Source organism: Oncorhynchus tshawytscha, linkage group LG04 (genome assembly GCF_018296145.1).
Source record: "Oncorhynchus tshawytscha isolate Ot180627B linkage group LG04, Otsh_v2.0, whole genome shotgun sequence".
NCBI classification, from domain to species: Eukaryota; Metazoa; Chordata; class Actinopteri; order Salmoniformes; family Salmonidae; genus Oncorhynchus; species Oncorhynchus tshawytscha.
The window spans coordinates 50,141,972-50,161,985 of record NC_056432.1 but is presented as its reverse complement, the minus strand read 5'-3'; the positions used below and the strand labels follow the sequence as shown (position 1 = coordinate 50,161,985).

At 43.7% G+C, this 20,014-nt stretch overlaps 1 protein-coding gene across 3 annotated transcripts in view; it reads right to left on the bottom strand.

Moving 5' to 3' along the window:
• The window catches only part of LOC112248955 (cytoskeleton-associated protein 5), an 82,648-nt gene that overhangs the window by 13,698 nt on the left and 48,936 nt on the right, over nucleotides 1-20,014 (bottom strand). For all 3 annotated transcript variants that reach the window (XM_024418428.2, XM_024418427.2, XM_024418429.2), the window contains exons 31-37: nucleotides 17,759-17,952; nucleotides 14,646-14,821; nucleotides 14,209-14,400; nucleotides 13,592-13,712; nucleotides 13,216-13,395; nucleotides 6,423-6,610; nucleotides 5,169-5,244 (exon numbers count right to left, since the gene is read on the bottom strand). In XM_024418428.2, coding sequence (XP_024274196.1) covers nucleotides 5,169-5,244; nucleotides 6,423-6,610; nucleotides 13,216-13,395; nucleotides 13,592-13,712; nucleotides 14,209-14,400; nucleotides 14,646-14,821; nucleotides 17,759-17,952 — 1,127 coding nt within the window. The remainder of the gene's footprint in view (nucleotides 1-5,168; nucleotides 5,245-6,422; nucleotides 6,611-13,215; nucleotides 13,396-13,591; nucleotides 13,713-14,208; nucleotides 14,401-14,645; nucleotides 14,822-17,758; nucleotides 17,953-20,014) is intronic.

The window sequence follows — 20,014 nt, the reverse complement described above, 5'->3', positions numbered from 1 at the left end:
CGAACATTTCTGGGGGGGCATAGCCCTCACCTGCCGATCCAACAGGTCCCAGACATGCTCAATGGGATTGCTGGCCATGGCAGAACACTGACATTCCTGTCTTGCAGGAGATCACACACAGAACGAGCAGTATGGCTGGTGGCATTGTCATGCTGGAGGGTCATGTCAGGATGAGCCTGCAGGAAGGGTACCACATGAGGGAGGAGGATGTCTTCCCTGTAACGCACAGCGTTGAGATTGCCTGCAATGACAACAAGCTCAGTCCGATGATGCCGTGACACAATGCCCCAGACTATGACGGACTCTCCACCTCCAAATCGATCCCGCTCCAGAGTACAGGCCTTGGTGTAACGCTCATTCCTTTGACGATAAACGCGAATCCGACCACCCCGGTGAGATAAAAATGCGACTAGTCAATGAAGAGCACTTTTTGCCAGTCCTGTCTGGTCCAGCGATGGCGGGTTTGTGCCCATACGCGATGTTGCCGGTGATGTCTGGTGAGGACCTGCCTTTACAACAGGCCTACAAGCCCTCAGTCCAGCCTATTGTGGACAGTCTGAGCACTGATGGAGGGATTGTGCGTTCCTGGTGTAACTCAGGCAGTTGTTGTTGCAATCCTGCACCTGTCCCGCAGGTGTGATGTTCGGATGTACCGATCCTGTGCAGGTGTTACACGTGTTCTGCCACTGCGAGGATGATCAGCTGTCCATCCTGTTTCCCTGTAGCGCTGTCTTAGGCGTCTCACACTACGGACATTGCAATTTATTGCCCTGGCCACCTACGCAGCATGCCTAAGGCATGTTCACGAAGATAGATCCTGGGCATCTTTCTTTTGGGGGTTTTCCAGAGTCAGTAGAAAGGCCTCTTTGGTGTCCTAGTTTTCATAACTGTGACCTTAATTGCCCACTGTCTAAGCTGTTAGTGTCTTAACGGCCGTTCCACAGGTGCATGTTCATTAATTGTTTATGGTTCATTGAACAAGCATTGGAAACCCTTTACAATGAAGATCTGTGAAGTTTTGGATTTTTACGAATTATCTTTGAAAGACAGGGTCCTGAAAAAGAGCCGTTTCTTTTTTTGCTTAGTGAATATACAAACCTTTATTTAACTAGGCAAGTCAGTTAAGAACAAATTCTTATTTACAATTACGGCCTACCCCAGAAGACGCTGGGCCAATTCTGCGCTGCCATATGTGACTCCCAATCACGGTCAGATGTGAAACAGCCTTTATTCGAACCAGGGACTGTAAATGATGCCTCTTGCGCTGAGATGCAGTGCCTTAGGCCGCTGCGCGACAGACATCGATTTTGTGTTGTAGATATGTGGTAGTGGAGCACGGGCCTGAGGGTGCACACTTAGTGTGCTGTGAATTCTGTTATGAAAGTATTGTTTAAAAAAAAAATCTGTAACTACCTTAATATTGTAGGACCCCAGGAAGAGTAGCTGCTACCGTGGCATAATAAATACAAACCAGTGCACCTGGCACCTACTACCACACCCCGTTCAAAGGTACTTAAATATTTTGTCTTTCACTCTCTGAATGGGACACACACAATCCATGGCTCAATTGTCTCAAGGGTTAAAAATCCTTCTTAAACCTGTCTTCACTGATTGAAGTGGATTTAACAGGTGACATCAATAAGGGATCATAGCTTTCACCTGGATTCATTTTGTTAGTCGATGTCAAGGAAAGAGCAGGTGTTCATAATGTTTTGTACAGTGTATACCCTGATGCCTAGTCACTTTACACCTATACATATCTACCCTACCACTCCAGTATGCCTGCACATTGAAAATATTGTATTGGCACTGACCCTGTATTTAGCTTACTTTGTGCTTTGTTGTTATTTCTTGTGTGTTTTTGTTCTACCAGACTATTTTTTATAAAAGAACTGAAATGTGATTACCACATTGTCGGGAAAGAGCAAGAAAGGGATTTCAATGAACTAGTCCACATGACAACTAAAAAAATAATAAAAAATAAATAAATAAACAGAACAGAGGAGAAAAAGGAAGCAATATAAAGTTGACAAATAGGTACAGTTGAAGTTGGAAGATTACATTACACTTACACTTACGTTGGAGTCATTAAAACTCGTATTTCAAACACTCCACAAATGTCTTGTTAAAGTATAGTTTTGGCAAGTCAGTTAGGACATCTACTTTGTTCATGACAAGTAACTTTTGGAACAATTGTTTACAGAATTGTTTATTTCACTGCATCACAATTCCAGTGGGTCAGAAGTTTACATACACTTACTTGACTGTGCCTTTAAAGAGCTTGGAAAATTCCAGAAAATTGTCACATCTTCAGAAGATTCTAACAGGCTAATTGACATCATTTGAGTCAATTGGAGGTGTATTTCAAGGTCTACCTTCAAACTCAGTGCCTCTTTGCTTGACATCATAGGAAAACCAAAAGAAATCAGCCAAGACCTCAAAAATAATTGTAGACCTCCACAAGTCTGGTTCATCTGAGGGAACAATTTCTAAACGCCTGAAGACAACACGTTCATCCGTACAAACAATAGTACGCAAGTATAAACACCATGGGACCACGCAGACGTCATACCGCTCAGGAAGGAGATGCGTTCTGTCTCCTAGAGATGAATGTACTTTGGTGCTTAAAGTGCAAATCAATCCCAGAACAGCAAAGGACCTTGTGAAGATGCTGAAGGAAACAGGTACAAAAGTATCTACACTTCTCAAAAAAATAAAGGGAACACTTAAACAACACAATGTAACTCCAAGTCAATCACATTTCTGTGAAATCAAACTGTCCACTTAGGAAGCAAGACTGATTGACAATAAATTTCACATGCTGTTGTGCAAATGGAATAGACAACAGGTGGAAATGATAGGCAATTAGCAAGACACCCCCAATAAAGGAGTGGTTCTGCAAGTGGTAACCACAGACCATTTCTCAGTTCCTATGCTTCCTGGCTGATGTTTTAGTCACTTTTGAATGCTGGCAGTGCTTTCACTCTAGTGGTAGCATGAGACGGAGTCTACAACCCACACAAGTGGCTCAGGTAGTGCAGCTCATCCAGGATGGCACATCAATGCGAGCTGTGACAAGGTTTGCTGTGTCTGTCAGAGTAGTGTCCAGAGCATGGAGGCGCTACCAGGAGACAGGCCAGTACATCAGGAGACGTGGAGGAGGCCGTACGAGGGCAACAACCCAGCAGCAGGAGTGCTCCCTCGCCTTTGTGCAAGGAGGAGCAGGAGGAGCACTGCCAGAGCCCTGCAAAATGACCTCCAGCAGGCCACAAATGTGCATGTGTCTGCTCAAACGGTCAGAAACAGATTCCATGAGGGTGGTATGAGGGCCCGACGTCCACAGGTGGGGGTTGTGCTTACAGCACAACACCGTGCAGGACGTTTTTCATTTGCCAGAGAACACCAAGCTTGGCAAATTACCCACTGGCGCCCTGTGCTCTTCACAGATGAAAGCAGGTTCACACTGAGCACACGTGACAGTCTGGAGACGCCGTGGAGAACGTTCTGCTGCCTGCAACATCCTCCAGCATGACCAGTTTGGCGATGGGTCAGTCATGGTGTGGGGTGGCATTTCTTTGGGGGGCCGCACAGCCCACCATGTGCTTGCCAGAGGTAGCCTGACTGCCATTAGGTACTGAGATGAGATCCTCAGACCCCTTGTGAGACCATATGCTGATGCGGTTGGCCCTGGGTTCCTCCTAATGCAAGACAATGCTAGACCTCATGTGGCTAGAGTGTGTCAGCAGTTCCTGCAAGAGGAAGGCATTGATGCTATGGACTGGCCCGCCCGTTCCCCAGACCTGAATCTAATTGAACACATCTGGGACATCATGTCTCGCCCCATCCACCAACGCCACGTTGCACCAGACGGTCCAGGAGTTGGCGGATGCTTTAGTCCAGGTCTGGGAGGAGATCCCTCAGGAGATCATTCGCCACCTCATCAGGAGCATGCCCAGGCGATGTAGGGAGGTCATACAGGCACATGGAGGCCACACACACTACTGACCCTCATTTTGACTTGTTTTAAGGACATTACAGGCTGATCCAACTTTGATGTAGTGTGGTTTTCCACTTTAATTTTGAGTGTGACTCCAAATCCAGACCTCCATGGGTTGATAAATTTGACTTCCATTGATAATTTGTGTGATTTTGTTGTCAGCACAATCAACTATGTAAAGAAAAAAGTATTTAATAAGAATATTTCATTCATTCAGATCTAGGATGTGTTATTTTAGTGTTCCCTTTATTTTTTTGAGCAGTGTATATCCAAATAACCTGAAAGGCCGCTCAGCAAGGAAGAAGCCACTGCTCCAAAACCACCATAAGAAAAGCCAGACTTCGGTTTGCAACTGCACATGGGGTAAAGATCGTACTTTTTGAAGAAATGTCCTCTGGTCTGATGAAACAAAAATACAAACTGTTATGCCATAATGACCAGCATTATGTTTGGAGGAAAAAGGGGGAGGCTTGCAAGCAGAAGAACACCATCCCAACCGTGAAGCACGGGGGTGGCAGCATCATGTTGTGGGGCTGCAGTTCAAAATAGATGGCATCATGAGGTAGGAAAATTATGTGGATATATTAAAGCAATATCAAGACAGTCAGGAAGTTAAAGCTTGGTCACAATTGGGTCTTCCAAATGGACAATGACCCCAAGCATACTTCCAAAGTTGTGGCAAAATGGCTTAAGGACAACAAAGTCAAGGTACTGGAGTGGTCATCAAAAGACATTTGTGGGCAGAACTGAAAAAGCGTGTGCGAGCAAGGAGGCCTACAAACCTGACTCAGTTACACCAGCTCTGTCAGGAGGAATGGGCCAAAATTCACCCAACTTATTGTGGGAAGCTTGTGGAAGGCCGCCCGAAACGTTTGACCCAAGTCAAACAATTTAAAGGCAATGCTACCAAAAACTAATTGTGTAGGTAAACTTCTGACCCACTGGGAATGTGATGAAAGAAAAGCTGAAATAAATAATTCTCTACGATTATTCTGACATTTCACATTCTTAAAACAAAGTGGTGACCCTAACTGACCTAAAACAGGGACTTTTTACTCGGTTTAAATGTCAGGAATTGTGAAAAACTGAGTTTAAATGTACTTGGCTAAGGTGCATGTAAACTTCCGACTTCAACTGTATGTTTTTCACAAATTGGAACACACAGTTCTACCTTCATGATGAGTTCAGAGAATTTGGGGGAGCCAGCAGAGGACAGGAGGCTGTCCTGCAGTAGCACCAGAAGAGCACTGGAGAGAAAGAGGTGACAGCACATTCATAAACATAACAGTAACTGCCAGAAGACCATCTGATCAGTCTTCTTCAATTCTGCATCCTACAAGTGAATACATGAATACAATTAGATTGTTACAGGTCCGTTTTATCCAGTGTGCAGTAAACCACACAGGGGGGGACCATGGCCTTATTTCTATTACAGCACATTGGATGTGTTATAACGTAGGTGCACAGGTCGAGAGAAATGTAAGTAGTTAAGGTGACTGACAGTGACACATGCAATACCGCCTTGCACACAAGCCTGCATCTAGCTGATCTGAGGTGTAATCATTATTCCCAACAGTGGCAAATACACTTTCTATTGGACAAATTTAGGTCGGTCCCTCCACGTTTTTGATTCCTTCCGTTTAGCAACTGAATCGGCGGAATGAATACACCTGTGATCACCCGCACACACAGTTCACTTCCATAGCAGCCAAATACAGCATCACTTTACGTCTTGAATCTAAGCGCTTTCCTCTTCTCACCTTTTCCCTTGGTCTTCAGTGCACAACACAACAGTCTGTGAGCAAGCGCAAAAACCAATCCAAGCGAAGCCTTCATACCATAGTGGCTAACCAGCCTACATTGTCACCATATTAATCTTAGTCAACAAACTAGAATTAAACCGCGTTAGTAAACCCACAATCCAATCCATGTGTACAATCATGCAGTAGTGTACAGCAAGCAGTTACACTGGCCGGCCCTGGTAATAATAAATTAATAAAACCAGAAGCTTATCTTGACCTGGAAGTTGCAGTGTTTGATAGCTAACAAATATAATTTCTGAGTCAGGTTGTTGAGTTGGACAAATTAGCTGCATTAGATAAGTGCTGCTGCTTGTCCTAAGTTTTTCCCGGAAGTCATTATAAAATCACTAAGTCAATGGAAGGGGGTGAGAACCATGAGCCGCCAAGGTTTTGTATTGAAGTCAATGTACCCAGAGGACAGACACAAGTTGTCCTGCGGCTACACCATGGTGCTACCCTAGAGGGTGCTGTTGAGGCTACTGTAGAGCTTCACTGCAAAACAGTGTTTTAATCAGTTATTTGGTGACGTTAATATATTTAGTAGAGTTATCTAAAAAAAGGGAACATTTAATGTTTCACTATTTTAATTTCAAAACCAGAAGAATTCTCCTCCCGACACACACCTGAGTATGTTGGTCTGGTCTGAGGCCTCGAAGAGTCGTCTCAGCAGCATGTTAACAGAGCGGATGAGCTGCTGTCCCTCCTGGCTCTCCTCTATCCGGGGGTCCAGCAGAACTGTCACCAGACCCTGGACAAGGTCCTTAAGCACCCCCATGGAGGCTTCCCTTGCCAGCCGCGCCACACCAAACAACTAGGGAGAGATGGTATAATGTACACTATTATTATTAGTAGACCCTGATGGAAATAATGTGCAAATGTTGTTTTTGTCTTACACTCAATCATCTTAAAATGCAGTGTATTCATTTCTGTGGCTGAACAAAGCCCAATGTATTCAACTACAATCTCTATCACATAAGTCTATATGAAAGATCTAACAGGCCAAATCTTAAATATGAACAAAAATAAATAAAAACAGGAATGGGAAATGATTTAATTAAATAGCTACAACCATGTTTGTGATATTAATTGCGGTCTGTTACAGTTTAATAAAAATGTATTGAGAAACACTGGCTGCGGTTTTTATTTTATAAAAAAAATATATATATTTTTTTACATAACTACTGCTCACTTAACTACAATATCTAAGTCTAAACCATGCTTGAAACTCCAGTTCTAACTGAATTTGTAAAACAATGCCACTCGCACAATTGGAGTAAATAAGTCGGCAATGGAAAACGGACCCCCCACTAACAAAATCCAAAACAGCTTTTAAGTTCTCACGATTTCATTAAGAATCACTTCCCCTGACAGCTTTTCAGAATAAATATTTCCCTACCTATGGCTCTCGCAACTTGAATGAAAAACACAAGCCGACTAGGTATGTAGGTTAACTATTCTACTGTAGGGTTGTCTGATTTTGTTTTAATAACATTGCAACAATGGAACTGGAAAGTTGCAAAGGCTTTGAATGACTTTGCCAGCAGCTACAGTAGGCTACACATCGCTGTCGGCGTTGGGAATACAATTCGTAGAACATGGCTCAAACCAGCCCCCACCCTTGAGATTTTCATTGCGGATCTACACTGGTCTCAAAAACAACCACCTGAATCCATGACGGAAAGCCATCGCAGTGACGGAGAACTTTAACCCCTGAGTATTGCAAACATAAGCACGACACAGGCAGTCTTCTTAGCTGCTAAGTTGTATGCAGATATTTAGGCAAGCATATCAAACAAGCAGTCAAAATAGCAATGTAATGCTACTTTCTCATCATTTGAGAGCATTGGCTCGTTCTCTTTTCAGCAACTCACTACGATATGGCAGCATACTATGGAGATAATCAAATAGTACACAGTCTAAAGCAGTAGTTGACAAATGACATAGTGAATAATAGTGCACAAGGCTATGCAAAACGAACTCGCCCATTATCAGACTGCTTATTGTTCCGGATACATGTTTGGCTGCCCAGAGGTGGAACAGCTAGGTAGCCTACTTATTGAGAAGAGAAATAGCAGTTAGTTGGGCCTGTGGAGGGTTAAAACAGTTCTTTGCCACAACGCAGAACTCAAGTGGGGAGTTACATACAGCCATCTAGGAATGATCTAAAACAAGAGAGACAGACATTAAGTTTAATGTCTTTTTATCATCATTGCAACCATTGGCTAAGCACTAGGCTTGTTCATTTTTCAGGATCTCTGGCTAGTGGCTACGATATGGCAGCAACTAAAGATTAGCCTACACCACACAAAACACTGGCTGTTTTTGCTCCAATGCAATGTGAAGGGAAGGTCCTGCTTGTGCAACTGCAATATCCATTAGACTGGTTGTATAGCCTTCATAATATAATTGATCTAGCCATCTACAGTGGGGGGAACAAGTATTTGATACACTGCCGATTTTGCAGGTTTTCCTACTTAAAAAGCATGTAGAGGCCTGTAATTTTTATCATAGGTACACTTCAACTGTGAGAGACGGTATCTAAAACAAAAATCCAGAAAATCAGTGTATGTTTTAAGAAATTAATTAGCATTTTATTGCATGACATAAGTATTTGATCACCTACCAACCATTAAGAATTCCAGCCTTCACAGACCTGTTAGTTTTTCTTTAGGAATCCCTCCTGTTCTCCACTCATTACCTGTATTAACTGCACCGGTCTGAACTCGTTACCTGTATAAAAGACACCTGTCCACACACAATCAAACAGACTCAAACCTCTCCACAATGGCCAAGACCAGAGAGCCTTGTAAGGACATCAGGGATAAAATTGTCGACCTGCACAAGGCTGGGATGGGCTACAGGACATTAGGCAAGCAACTTGGTGAGAACTGTTGGCGCAATTATTAGAAAATGGAAGAAATTCAAGATGACGGTCAATCACCCTCGGTCTGGGGCTCCATGCAAGATCCCACCTCGTGGGGCATCAATGATCATGAGGAAGGTGAGGGGATCAGCCCAGAACTACACGGCAGGACCTGGTCAATGACCTGAAGAGAGCTGGGACCACAGTCTCAAAGAAAACCATTAGTAACACACTACGCCGTCATGTATTAAAATCCTGCAGCGCACGCAAGGTTCCCCTGCTCAAGCCAACGCATGTCCAGGCCCATCTGAAGTTTGCCAATGACCATCTGGATAATCCAGAGGAGGAATGGGAAAAGGTCATGTGGTCTGATGAGACAAAAATAGAGCTTTTTGGTCTAAACTCCACTCGCCGTGTTTGGAGGAAGAAGAAGGATGAGTACAACCCCAAGAACACCATCCCAACCGTGAAGCATGGAGGTGGAAACATCATTCTTTGGGGATGCTTTTCTGCAAAGGGGACAGGACAACTGCACCGTATTGAGGGGAGGATGGATGGGGACATGTATCACGAGATCTTGGCCAACAACCTCCTTCCCTCAGTAAGAGCATTGAAATGGGTCGTGGCTGGGTCTTCCAGCATGACAACGACCCAAAACACACAGCCAGGGCAACTAAGGAGTGGCTCCGTAAGAAGCATCAAGGTCCCGGAGTGGCCTAGCCAGTCTACAGACCTGAACCCAATAGAAAATCTTTGGAGGGAGCTGAAAGTCCGTATTGCCGAGTGACAGCCCCGAAAAATGAAGGACCTGGAGAAGGTCTGTATGGAGGAGTGGGCCAAAATCCCTGCTGAAGTGTGCAAACCTGGTCAAGAACTACAGGAAACGTATGATCCCTGTAATTGCAAACAAAGTTTCTGTACCAAATATTAAGTTCTGCTTTTCTGATGTATCAAATACTTATGTCATGCAATAAAATGCAAATTACTTACTTACAAATCATTCAATGTGATTTTCTTGATTTTTGTTTTAGATTCCGTCTCTCACAGTTAAAGTGTACCCATGATAAAAATTAGACCTCTACATGCTTTGTAAGTAGAAAAACCTGCAAGATCGGCAGTGTATCAAATACTTGTTCTCCCCACTGTATACATTGGAAAGCTTGTTCAAATCGTCATAGGGTTTTTATTTCAGCCGTTCAGAAATAGGAGGTAGAGACACAGGCTACATTATTATGGTTCAGAAGGGGGTGAGTAAAGAGAAACAAAATAGGTTTCCAGAGGGGCGTGAGCGAAAACTCTATTCCCAGTCACGGCCTTAGAAAAGATACAATAGACGTGCCCTTTTTTCCTGGTAATTTGTAAGCAATTACAGCAATGACAATGAACAAATCAGAACTGATCCTTGCATAAATGTTTATACTAAAAAAAAAAAGTATAATTCCAGTTAGTCTTAAAGACACAGCATCCCAGTAAGAGTAATTGCAGCTTTTGCAGTGCACAACACTACGCAGTCAAAGCAGTACATTAAATAAAATGGTATTAGTGCTCTAACTCTTCAGTTATCTTAGGTCAACAATGCACAGCAGGATAGCAAGCAAACATGGGGTGTGCCTAACTGATGTGGACGTGTGAAGGCTGGATAAGTGGAGCAGCCAGGACCCTTGTAGTGATGCAAGGCTTCAGTAAATCACTAATCCCCCCCATGTGCAAAATTAGAGCTCCCCTACCCCGTAACGAGACGGAGAGGCCTCCTCTAACTCCAACCTTTTAGGCAAATGATTCCAATTGGAGTACAGCTTGTAATTATTACAAGTTGGAAAAAATGGATAACCTATAATAGCTGTATTACATTTTCTATCAGACCTGGCTGAGATGTCTTAGAATACAGTTTATTTTATTTTCTTCCACTATAATAAAAATACATTACCAAGGATATGTGGACACCTGCTCGAACATCTCATTCCAAAAGCATGGACATTAATTTGGAGTTGGTCCCCCCTTTGCAGCTATAACAGCTGCCCCTCTTCTGGGAAGGGATTCCACTAGATGTTAGAACATTGCTGCGGGGACTTGATTCCATTCAGCCACGAGAGCTTTATTGAGGTCGGGGACTTAAGTTGGGCAATTAGACCTAGCTCGCAGTCAGCTTTGTAAGTCATTCCAAAGCTGTTCGATGGGGTTGAGGTTAGGGCTCTGCAGGTCATTCAAGTTATCCCACAATGAGCGACATAATTATCTTACTGTTTTCGTGACATCCAAATTGGTAGTTATATTCTTGTCCCATCGCTGCAACTCCCATACAGAAGTGAAGGTCGAGAGCCACACGTCGCATGAAACAAGACCCTGCCAAGCCGCACTGCTTCTTGACACAGCTCGCTTAACCCGGGAGCCAGACGCATCAATGTGTCAGAGGAAACGCAGTAAAACTGGCAAGTGCCCGGCCCGCCACAGGAGTCGCTAGAGCACGATGCCAGGCAAACCCTACTCTAACGACGGTGAGCCAATTGTGCTCTGCCTCATGGGTCTCCCGGTCGCAGCCGGCTGCGCCACAGCCCATGATCGTACCTGGATGTGTAGTGTTGTGATGCCTCAAGCACTGCCTAAGACCTCTGCACCCTCTGCACAGTTTGGAGAGGCCCTGACAAACCATTTCTATATGGCCCTCACTTTGTGCATGATTTCAGCATGAAAATGCCCCAGGGAAGGGCCTTCCCCAAACTGTTGCCACAAAGTTGTAAGCACAGAATCTAGAATGTCATTGTATGCTGTAACATTAGGATTTCCCTTCACTGGAATTAAGGGGCCTAGCCCGAACCATGTAAAAATGGCCCCAGACAATTATTCGTCCACCAAACTTTATATTTGGTACGATGCAGTCAGGCAGGTTTATTTTTTATTTATTATTTTATTTTACCTTTATTTAACTAGGCAAGTCAGTTAAGAACAAATTCTTATTTTCAATGACGGCCTAGGAACAGTGGGTTAACTGCCTGTTCAGGGGCAGAACGACAGATTTGTACCTTGTCAGCTCGGGGGTTTGAACTTGCAACCTTCCAGTCCAACGCTCTAACCACTAGGCTGCCATGTTGTTGTCATGGCATCCGCCAAACCCAGAGTCATCCATTGGATTGCCAGATGGTGAAGCGTGATTCATCACTCCAGAGGACGCGTTTCCACTGCTCCACAGTCCAATGGCGGCAAGCTTTACAACACCCCAGCCGACGCTTGGCATTGCCCATGGTGATCTTAGGCTTGTATGCAGCTGTCGACGAACAGTTCTTGTGCAGATGTTGCTTCCAGCGGCAGTTTGGAATTCTGTACTGAGTGTTGCAACTGAGGACAGATTTTATGCCCTACGCTCTTCAGCACATGGCAGTCCCGTTCTGTGAGCTTGTGTGGCCTACCACTTTGCGGCTGAGCAGTTGTTGCTCCTAGACGTTTCCACTTCACAATAACAGCACTTAATTGACTGGTTCCGCTCTAGCAGGGCAGAAATTTTATGAACTACTTGATGGAATGGTGGCATCTAATGGCGATGCCATGTTGAGTCACTGAGCGCTTCAGTAAAGCCATTCTACTGCCAAAGTTTGTCTATGGAGATCACGCACACAGCCATGCTATTATACACCAACAAGTGTGGCTGAAATTGCCAAATCCACCCATTTGAAGAGGTTTCCACATACGCTATATATATATATATATATATAGTACCTACAACTCAATTAAATATTTGTTTAAAACCCCTTTGGGCTAGGGGGCAGTATTTTGACATCTGGTTGAAAAGGATGCCCAAAGTAAACTGCCTGTTTCTCAGGCCCAGAAGCTAGGATATGCATATAATTGGTAGATTTGGATAGAAAGACAACAATTCTCCAGCTTACATGTTACCATTTATTTACATATTAGGGTACCTGAGGTTTGATTATAAACATTGTTAAATAAACACAAGTTATAAACACAAGTTTGGGATTCATTTTGATGGAGGGAAATCGGTGGATTGTTGAATGAAGTGCGCCAGCTAAACTGAGTTTTTGGGGATATAAAGGACTATATCAAACAAAAGGACCATTTGTGATGTAGCTGTGACCTTTTGGAGTTCCAACAGAAGATCTAAGATTTATTTTATCGCTATTTCTGACTTTCGTGGTGCACCTGCCTGGTTGAAATATGTTTTTCATGGTATTGTATGTGGGGCGCTGTACTCAGATAATCGCACGGTGTGCTTTTGCAGTAAAGCCCTTTTGAAATCTGACAGAGGCTGGATTAACAAGAAGTTAAGCTTTTTTTTCTGATGTATGACACCTGTATTTTCATGAATGTTAAATATTTATATTTCTGTCATTTGAATTTGGTGCTCTGCAATTTCACCAGATGTTGTCGAGGTGGGTCGCTAGCGGAACGCCAGAAAGGTTAATTGAAACGGCTTCAATTAGGGCCACATATGAACAACCTCAATTTAAAATTTCTCAATTACAGCAAATCATGCTATTAACACAATTCATTTATTTATTTTATGACAGCCCTAACACACACACCTTTCGTCCCATACTCACTGTAAGCATGTTTCCAATGGCACAGCTGTAGAGTTTGAAGATGTCCTCCCTGGGAAGGCGTGTGTCAGCCATGTGTGTGCTGTGGGCCAGACGGAGCTGGAGGGAGGTAGCAATGAGGAACTGATCTGTGTGGCCAACCATCACCTCCGCAATGCTTTCCTGACGAAGCACCTCGTCTATCTACAGGGGGAGAGGAGAGAAGGTAATGGAAATACAACTGTAAGTGAGGGTGAGAGAAAGAAGATATATGGGTGAGCATGTGGGTGCATTAATGTGTGTATAGCCGCATCCAGGCGCACGCGCACACACAATAGCACATCTATGTACACAAATAAACTAAACCTTTGGATTTGTAGCAGAAAGATTGTGTGTGTACCTGTGCAAGGGCCTTCATGCTAGTGTTAATATCACCAGAGGCCACCTGAGAGATAACCAGGTTGATGGTGGAGGAGGGACCTGCGTGCAGCTCATCAAAGTGGGTGGGAACTGGGCGAAGCCTGTGGAGGAAGGACACCGTCACAGAGGCACAGGACGACAAGTGTAGTGCAGTGCTTGGGCTCTGACATGTAGTGGGTGAATGGGTGAGAGCGTATGTAACTTAGTTGGGCAAGAGTTGCTTGCTGAGTTGCAGCGTTTGTCAATTCAGACCTGGGTTATGAGATACTTTTGATAATGTAGTGTTGGTAATGTATGTAGACACCTGCTCATTTAACATCTCATACCAAAATCATGGGCATTAATATGGAGTTGGTCCCCTCTTTGCTGCTATAATAGCCTTCACTCTTCGGGGAAGGCTTTCCACTAGATGTTGGAACATTTCTGCTGGGACTTGCTTACATTCAGCCACAGGAGCATTAGTGAGGTTGGACACAGGGTGAAAGCCTTATCCACTCATTTAAAGGAGTGTCCACATACTTTTGTATATATAGTGTAACTGTTTGATGCACCAGGTCAGGCAGCTTACTGACAAAGGGGTGTGTAGTAAACTCTTACTTGGGCTCTGGGATGATAACAGGGTCTAGCAAGTCCCCTAGTTTGTGTTTAACCAGATCAGGCAGCACAACAGACGTTTGGTCACTCTCCAGCTGCTCCAGCAGATCCAGGTCCAGATGGAACTCCCCAACAGGGCAAACATGGGAGGGCTCAGCCTGCTGGGACTGGACCAGAGCATTCAGACGGATCTGACTGGAAGGGGGAGGAGAACATAAGCGCAGACAAAAAAAGCTAAACATTTGAAATCACGTCTGTGCCAGTATTACTTAAATGAACCCACAAAGCTTTCATCTTTTTGTGAAAATATTTCAATGTCAAAGGAACACAGTCAAATAAGGTAGTAGAAAACATAAGTGAAAAGGTGAGTGAAGAGAATACAGCTCGAGATACAAGTAATGTATTCTCGGTACAGATTAATTGAGGGGAAGGTTGCATACCTGAGTTTTATAGGGGGTTGCGCTCTGTTGGAGGGCTTCTGTGGGAGGCTGGCATTGGGTTGAGTGGGCAGAGCCTTCTCTTCCCCCTGTTTGGGGGTAGGGGCTGTGGAGGCTAGGGTCTTCTTTGCTGAGCGTTTGATCCTCTCCTCCAACATGCTCATGTCCTTCTCCGACAGCTAAAGAGGACGAAGCGCAGTCGGACTGATCGACAATGGCTACACAGCAGTTGGACTGCGCAGAAACATTGACAAATCACAACTCTGTGCAGAGCCCTACATCAACCAATCCCCAGAAACACTTAGGATATGACACCAACACTTGTAAGCACATCATTTGAATTAGAGATGTGACAAATGGACAACTTTGTGTGAGGTTTAAACCGCCATAAAATCCCATGTCAATTCACAATGCAGAATGGTCCCATTTCGTATATGACCACCAGGGCTAGGCAATTAAATCTACCGCAGTCATATACCCTTGAAAGTGCCTTGGCTACGGCATGTTTGTCTGCAAGGGTACACTGCAGCTTTTTAAATGACAACAAATTCCCGCTTCAGAAGCGACAGTAACGTACATCACTAGGCGACCAGAATTGTCAATCAAATAATCGAGCTGCTTGCGCACAGACCACTCTGTCCTAAGAAAGTACTTTAAAGTAAGTTAAATACTGTGACTTAACACATTTAGTATAAAGAAAACATCTGCTGGGAATAAACTAAGAATCAGTATTTTTGGAACAAGAGAAAAATGATTAGTACTTCCAACACAGAACACTTGCATCTTTCATAGTAAGGGCAAGGGCAATGTGGAGGCAGGTTAGCCACCAGGCAGAAGCCTGCACTAGGCTCATTTAAATAAACAATCAAAAGCTGTCTCGCAATTGAATGCTGTATTAACAATTTCTTGGCTTGGAATGTCCCGCAACTTCAGTAAAGGAAGGCTTATCATCAATGAATAGGATAAGATATTTTACATACAACAGACCTAACTCACACAGAAGAGAAAGCACAGGCAAGCCCAGTTGCACTGATTAACAGAATTTTCTTATATATACACAGTTGAAGTCAGAAGTTTACATACACCTTAGGAATTGTGAAAAACTTAAAATGTATTTGGCTAACATTTAATCCATGTAAAAATTCCCAGTCTTCAGTCAGTTTAGGATCACCACTTTATTTTAAGAATGTGAAATCTAAAAAAGAGAATTATTTCTTTCAGCTTTTATTTCTTTCATCACATTCCCAGTGGGTCAGAAGTTTACATACACTCAATTAGTATTTGGTAGCATTGCCTTTAAATTGTTTGACTTAGGACGTTTTGGGTAGCCTTCCACAAGCGTCCCACAACAAGTTGGGTGAAATTTGGACCATTCCTCTGACAGCTGGTTTAACTGAGTCAGGTTTGTAGGCCTCCTTGCTCACCCACGCTTTTTCAGTTCTGCCCACAAAGTTTATGGGATTGAGGTTAGGGCTTTGTGATGGCCACTAATACTTAGACTTTGTTGCCCTTAAGCCATTTTGCCACAACTTGGAAGTATGCTTGAGGTCATTGTCCATTTGGAAGACCCATTTGCAACCAAGCTTTAACTTCCTGACTGATGTCTTGAGATGTTCCTAGGCCGTCATTGAAAATAAGAATTTGTTCTTAACTGACTTGCCTGGTTAAATAAAAGTAAAATAAATAAAATGTTGCTTCAATATATCCACAATGTTCCTTTCCTCATGAAGCCATCTATTTTGTGAAGTGCACCAGTCCCTCCTGCAGCAAAGCACCTCCACAACATGATGCTGCCACCCCCGTGCTTCGGATGATGTTCTTCGGCTTGCAAGCCTCCCCCTTTTTCCTCCAAACATAATGATGGTCATTATGGACAAACAGTTGAATTTTTGTTTCATCAGACCAGAGGACATTTCTCCAAAAAGTACGATCTTCGTCCCCATGCAGTTGCAAACCGTAGTCTGGCTTTTTTATGGCGGTTTTGGAGCAGTGTCTTCTTCCTTGCTGAGCGGCCTTTCAGGTTATGTGGATATAGGACTCATTTTACTGTGGATACTTTTGTACCCGTTTCTTCCAGCATCTTCACAAGGTCCTGTTGTTCTGGGATTGATTTGCACTTTTTGCACCAAAGTACGTTCATCTCAAGGAGACAGAACGCGTTTCCATCCTGAGCGGTATGATGGCTGCGTGGTCCTATGGTGTTTATACTTGCGTACTATTGTTTGTACAGATGAACATGGTACCTTCAGGCTTTTGGAAATTGCTCCCAAGGATGAACCAGACTTGGAGGTCTACAATTATTTTTCTGAAGTATTGGCTGATTTATTTTGGTTTTCCCATGATGTCAAGCAAAGAGCAGCATTTCTTGAGTTTGACTTGCCAAAACTATAGTTTGTTAACCAGAAATTTGTGGAGTGGTTCAAAAACAAGTTAATGACTTCAACCTCAGTGTTTGTAAACTTCTGACTTCAACTGTATATTCTTTTTCCATTAGGGAATTTTCTTCACATTAAGGATGCAGATTTCATTTTGACATTCACATCCCTAATTTGAATAGCAAGCAGTTTCATCGGGATACAAAATATGAACACAAGAACATAAAATGGACAGCGTTAACAATGTTGGCATGTATTTGTTAGCACATACAAGGGAGAGACAGTTAAGTCAGGCTGGAGGAGTGCTGTTATTTTCAAAGCAAGGACCTCAAAATTGCTTACATTTCCTCACCATCAAGTTGCCAAAAAATAATCCTCTCTCCATCGTTCTTGGAATTTTATGCTCCCCGACTGTCTAGCTTTCATTTTGGTGATTGTTAGCAAGCAGAACCTACATATGTTTATTTATTTTACTCAATCCACCAACATGCTGCATTGAAACGACTTGTGGCCGCGGGCCTCATCTTTAACACCATTGCACGAACATGACAAGTCTATCGGATGGTGGATGGCGGGTCAGATGGCCCGTGTACATACAGAACTAGCGCAGCTCTTATGCCGTTTATAGACGTTATAGATGTTGCTGGAAGTGACAATGTGTATGTTTGTGTTGTCTCACATCCATAGATTAACTCGTAATGTGGGTGTAGTTTAAGAGTGAGACTGCGGAGTGAAACCTACATGGCCGATGAGTTTGTAGACTTGCTCGCCGCAGACGTTGTAGACCGTCACCACGGTATTGAGGGCTGTGTTGCGGACGGACGTGTCTCGGTCTCCAATGTGTATAGCAATCTCTTTCAGGGACTTGGCGGCAGTCGGCTGGCAGACAGACATGCCGTAAAATCCAATGAGACAACCCAGCTCCTCCAAGCACTCTGAGGACGGGAGAGACAATTCCAGGGAGTTAGTTTGATAATAAAATGAGCCAACATTGCCTTTGAATATGAACATTGTGGTATGTAGTCCTGGGGTAGGTTAAGGCATTTAAAGTCATTTTTAATAGTATGACAACAAAAAAATCCCTGTTTAAGACTGAGTCACATGGGTGTCCCCCCAGAGAGTATACAGGACACTAATTTAGTAGCTAGTTAGCTATCTAGCGAAGTGGTTAGCTTCTTCCAAAAATGAAGCATTTGCTTACAGATACAGAAGATGTCAACAGTACAGTCAAGTGGTTACATAAATATTTATAATTATTAGATGAGGCTTACCAACACAATTGTCTAAACTGATGGGTGATGGCAAGGAAATGCTATAACCACATCTAGCTAAGTGGATGGGTCATTATTGTCTAGACATGTACACATGTTCATGAAATATAATAGGTCGTAATCACCTGACACACGTGGCTAATTTGATGGGTCATGTAATAATCCGGCCAAAGTGGAGTCTTGTTTAGACATGTAAATAATAAACCGGCATAATCCCAACTCATATAATACCAATTTAATTTACCAATACAAACGGTCATAGCTGTAGTATGAATCTGGAGGTAGCTAAAGCTAACAAACTAGGTTCAATGTTAGCCAGCTAACATTAGGCTGTAATTAGCAATGCAAATGGCTTTCTGATTAGAATATTACTACACAGATCATACACAACGTTAGCAAGCAAGTTGGAGGCGTGCATGGCCATGAAGTCATAGGTGAACAGGGAGTAAAGGAGGGGGCTGAGCACACACCCTTGTGGGGCCCGTGTTGAGGATCAGTGAATTGGTGCTGTTGTTTCCTACCTTCACTACTTGGGGGCGGCCCTGTCGAGAAGTTCAGAACCCATTTGCACAGGGCAGGGTTCAGCACCCAGGGCCCCGAGCTTAATAAGCTTGGAGTGTATGAATGGTGTTGAAGACTGCGCTCTAGTCAATGAACAGCAATCTTTGATAGGTATTCCTCTTGGTCAGATTGGGATCAGGCAGTGTGCAGTGCAATGGCGATTGCATCGGCTGTGGATCTATTGGGGCGGTATGCAAACTGAAGTGGGTCTAGGGAACAATGGTTGACATCTTGAAGCAAGTGGGGACAGCAGACTTGGATAGGGAGAGATTGAATATACCCGTGAATACTCCAGCCAGCTGGTCTGTCCACGCTCTGAGGACGCGGCTAGGGATGCAGTCTGGGCCGGCAGCCTTGTGATGTCTTACTGACGTCGGCCACAAAGAACCACAGAAAACCGGCCACGTTGGTGGCACTGTGTTATCCTTAAAACAGAGGATGGTGTTCAGCTTGTCCGGGAGCAAAACGGTGTCCGCGACGTGGCTTGTTTTCCCTTTGTAGTCCGTCTCGTGTCTGAGCCGCTGAATTGCGACTCCACTGTCTCTGTACTGACATTTTGCCTGTGATTACCTTGAGGGAAAACACACTATTGAACCATATTCCCAGTTACCTTGCCATGGAAAAATGCGGTGGTTCACGCTGTCAATTTTGCACGAATGCCGCCATCTATCCACATTTTCTGGTTGGGTAGGTGTTAGCCACAGTGGGATCACCACCACCAACACTTCCTGATATACTCAATCACCATGTCTGTGTAAACGTCAATGTTATTGACGAGGACACTTGGAACATAACCCAGTCCAAGTGATCAAAGTTAGCATGGATTCCAATTGGTCAAGCCAGCATTTAATAGCACGAGTACTTCCTTTTTGAGTTTCTGCCTTTAGAATGACAGCAGCAAAATAGAGTCATGATCTGACTTGCCAAAGGAAGAGCAGAGGAGGGCCTTGTAGGTCAACCCAGAGCAAGTACTACAGTCAATGTGTTGGTAGAAAGCGATAGCGCTTTTTGCAAATTTGCTTTGTTTAAAATCCCCAGCTACAATAAATGCGGCCTCGGGTTATGTGGTTTCCAGTTTGCACAAAGTACAGAGTAGTTCCTTGAGGGCCGTCATGGTATCGGCTTGAGGGAATATACACGGCTGACTATAACCGAAGATAATTCT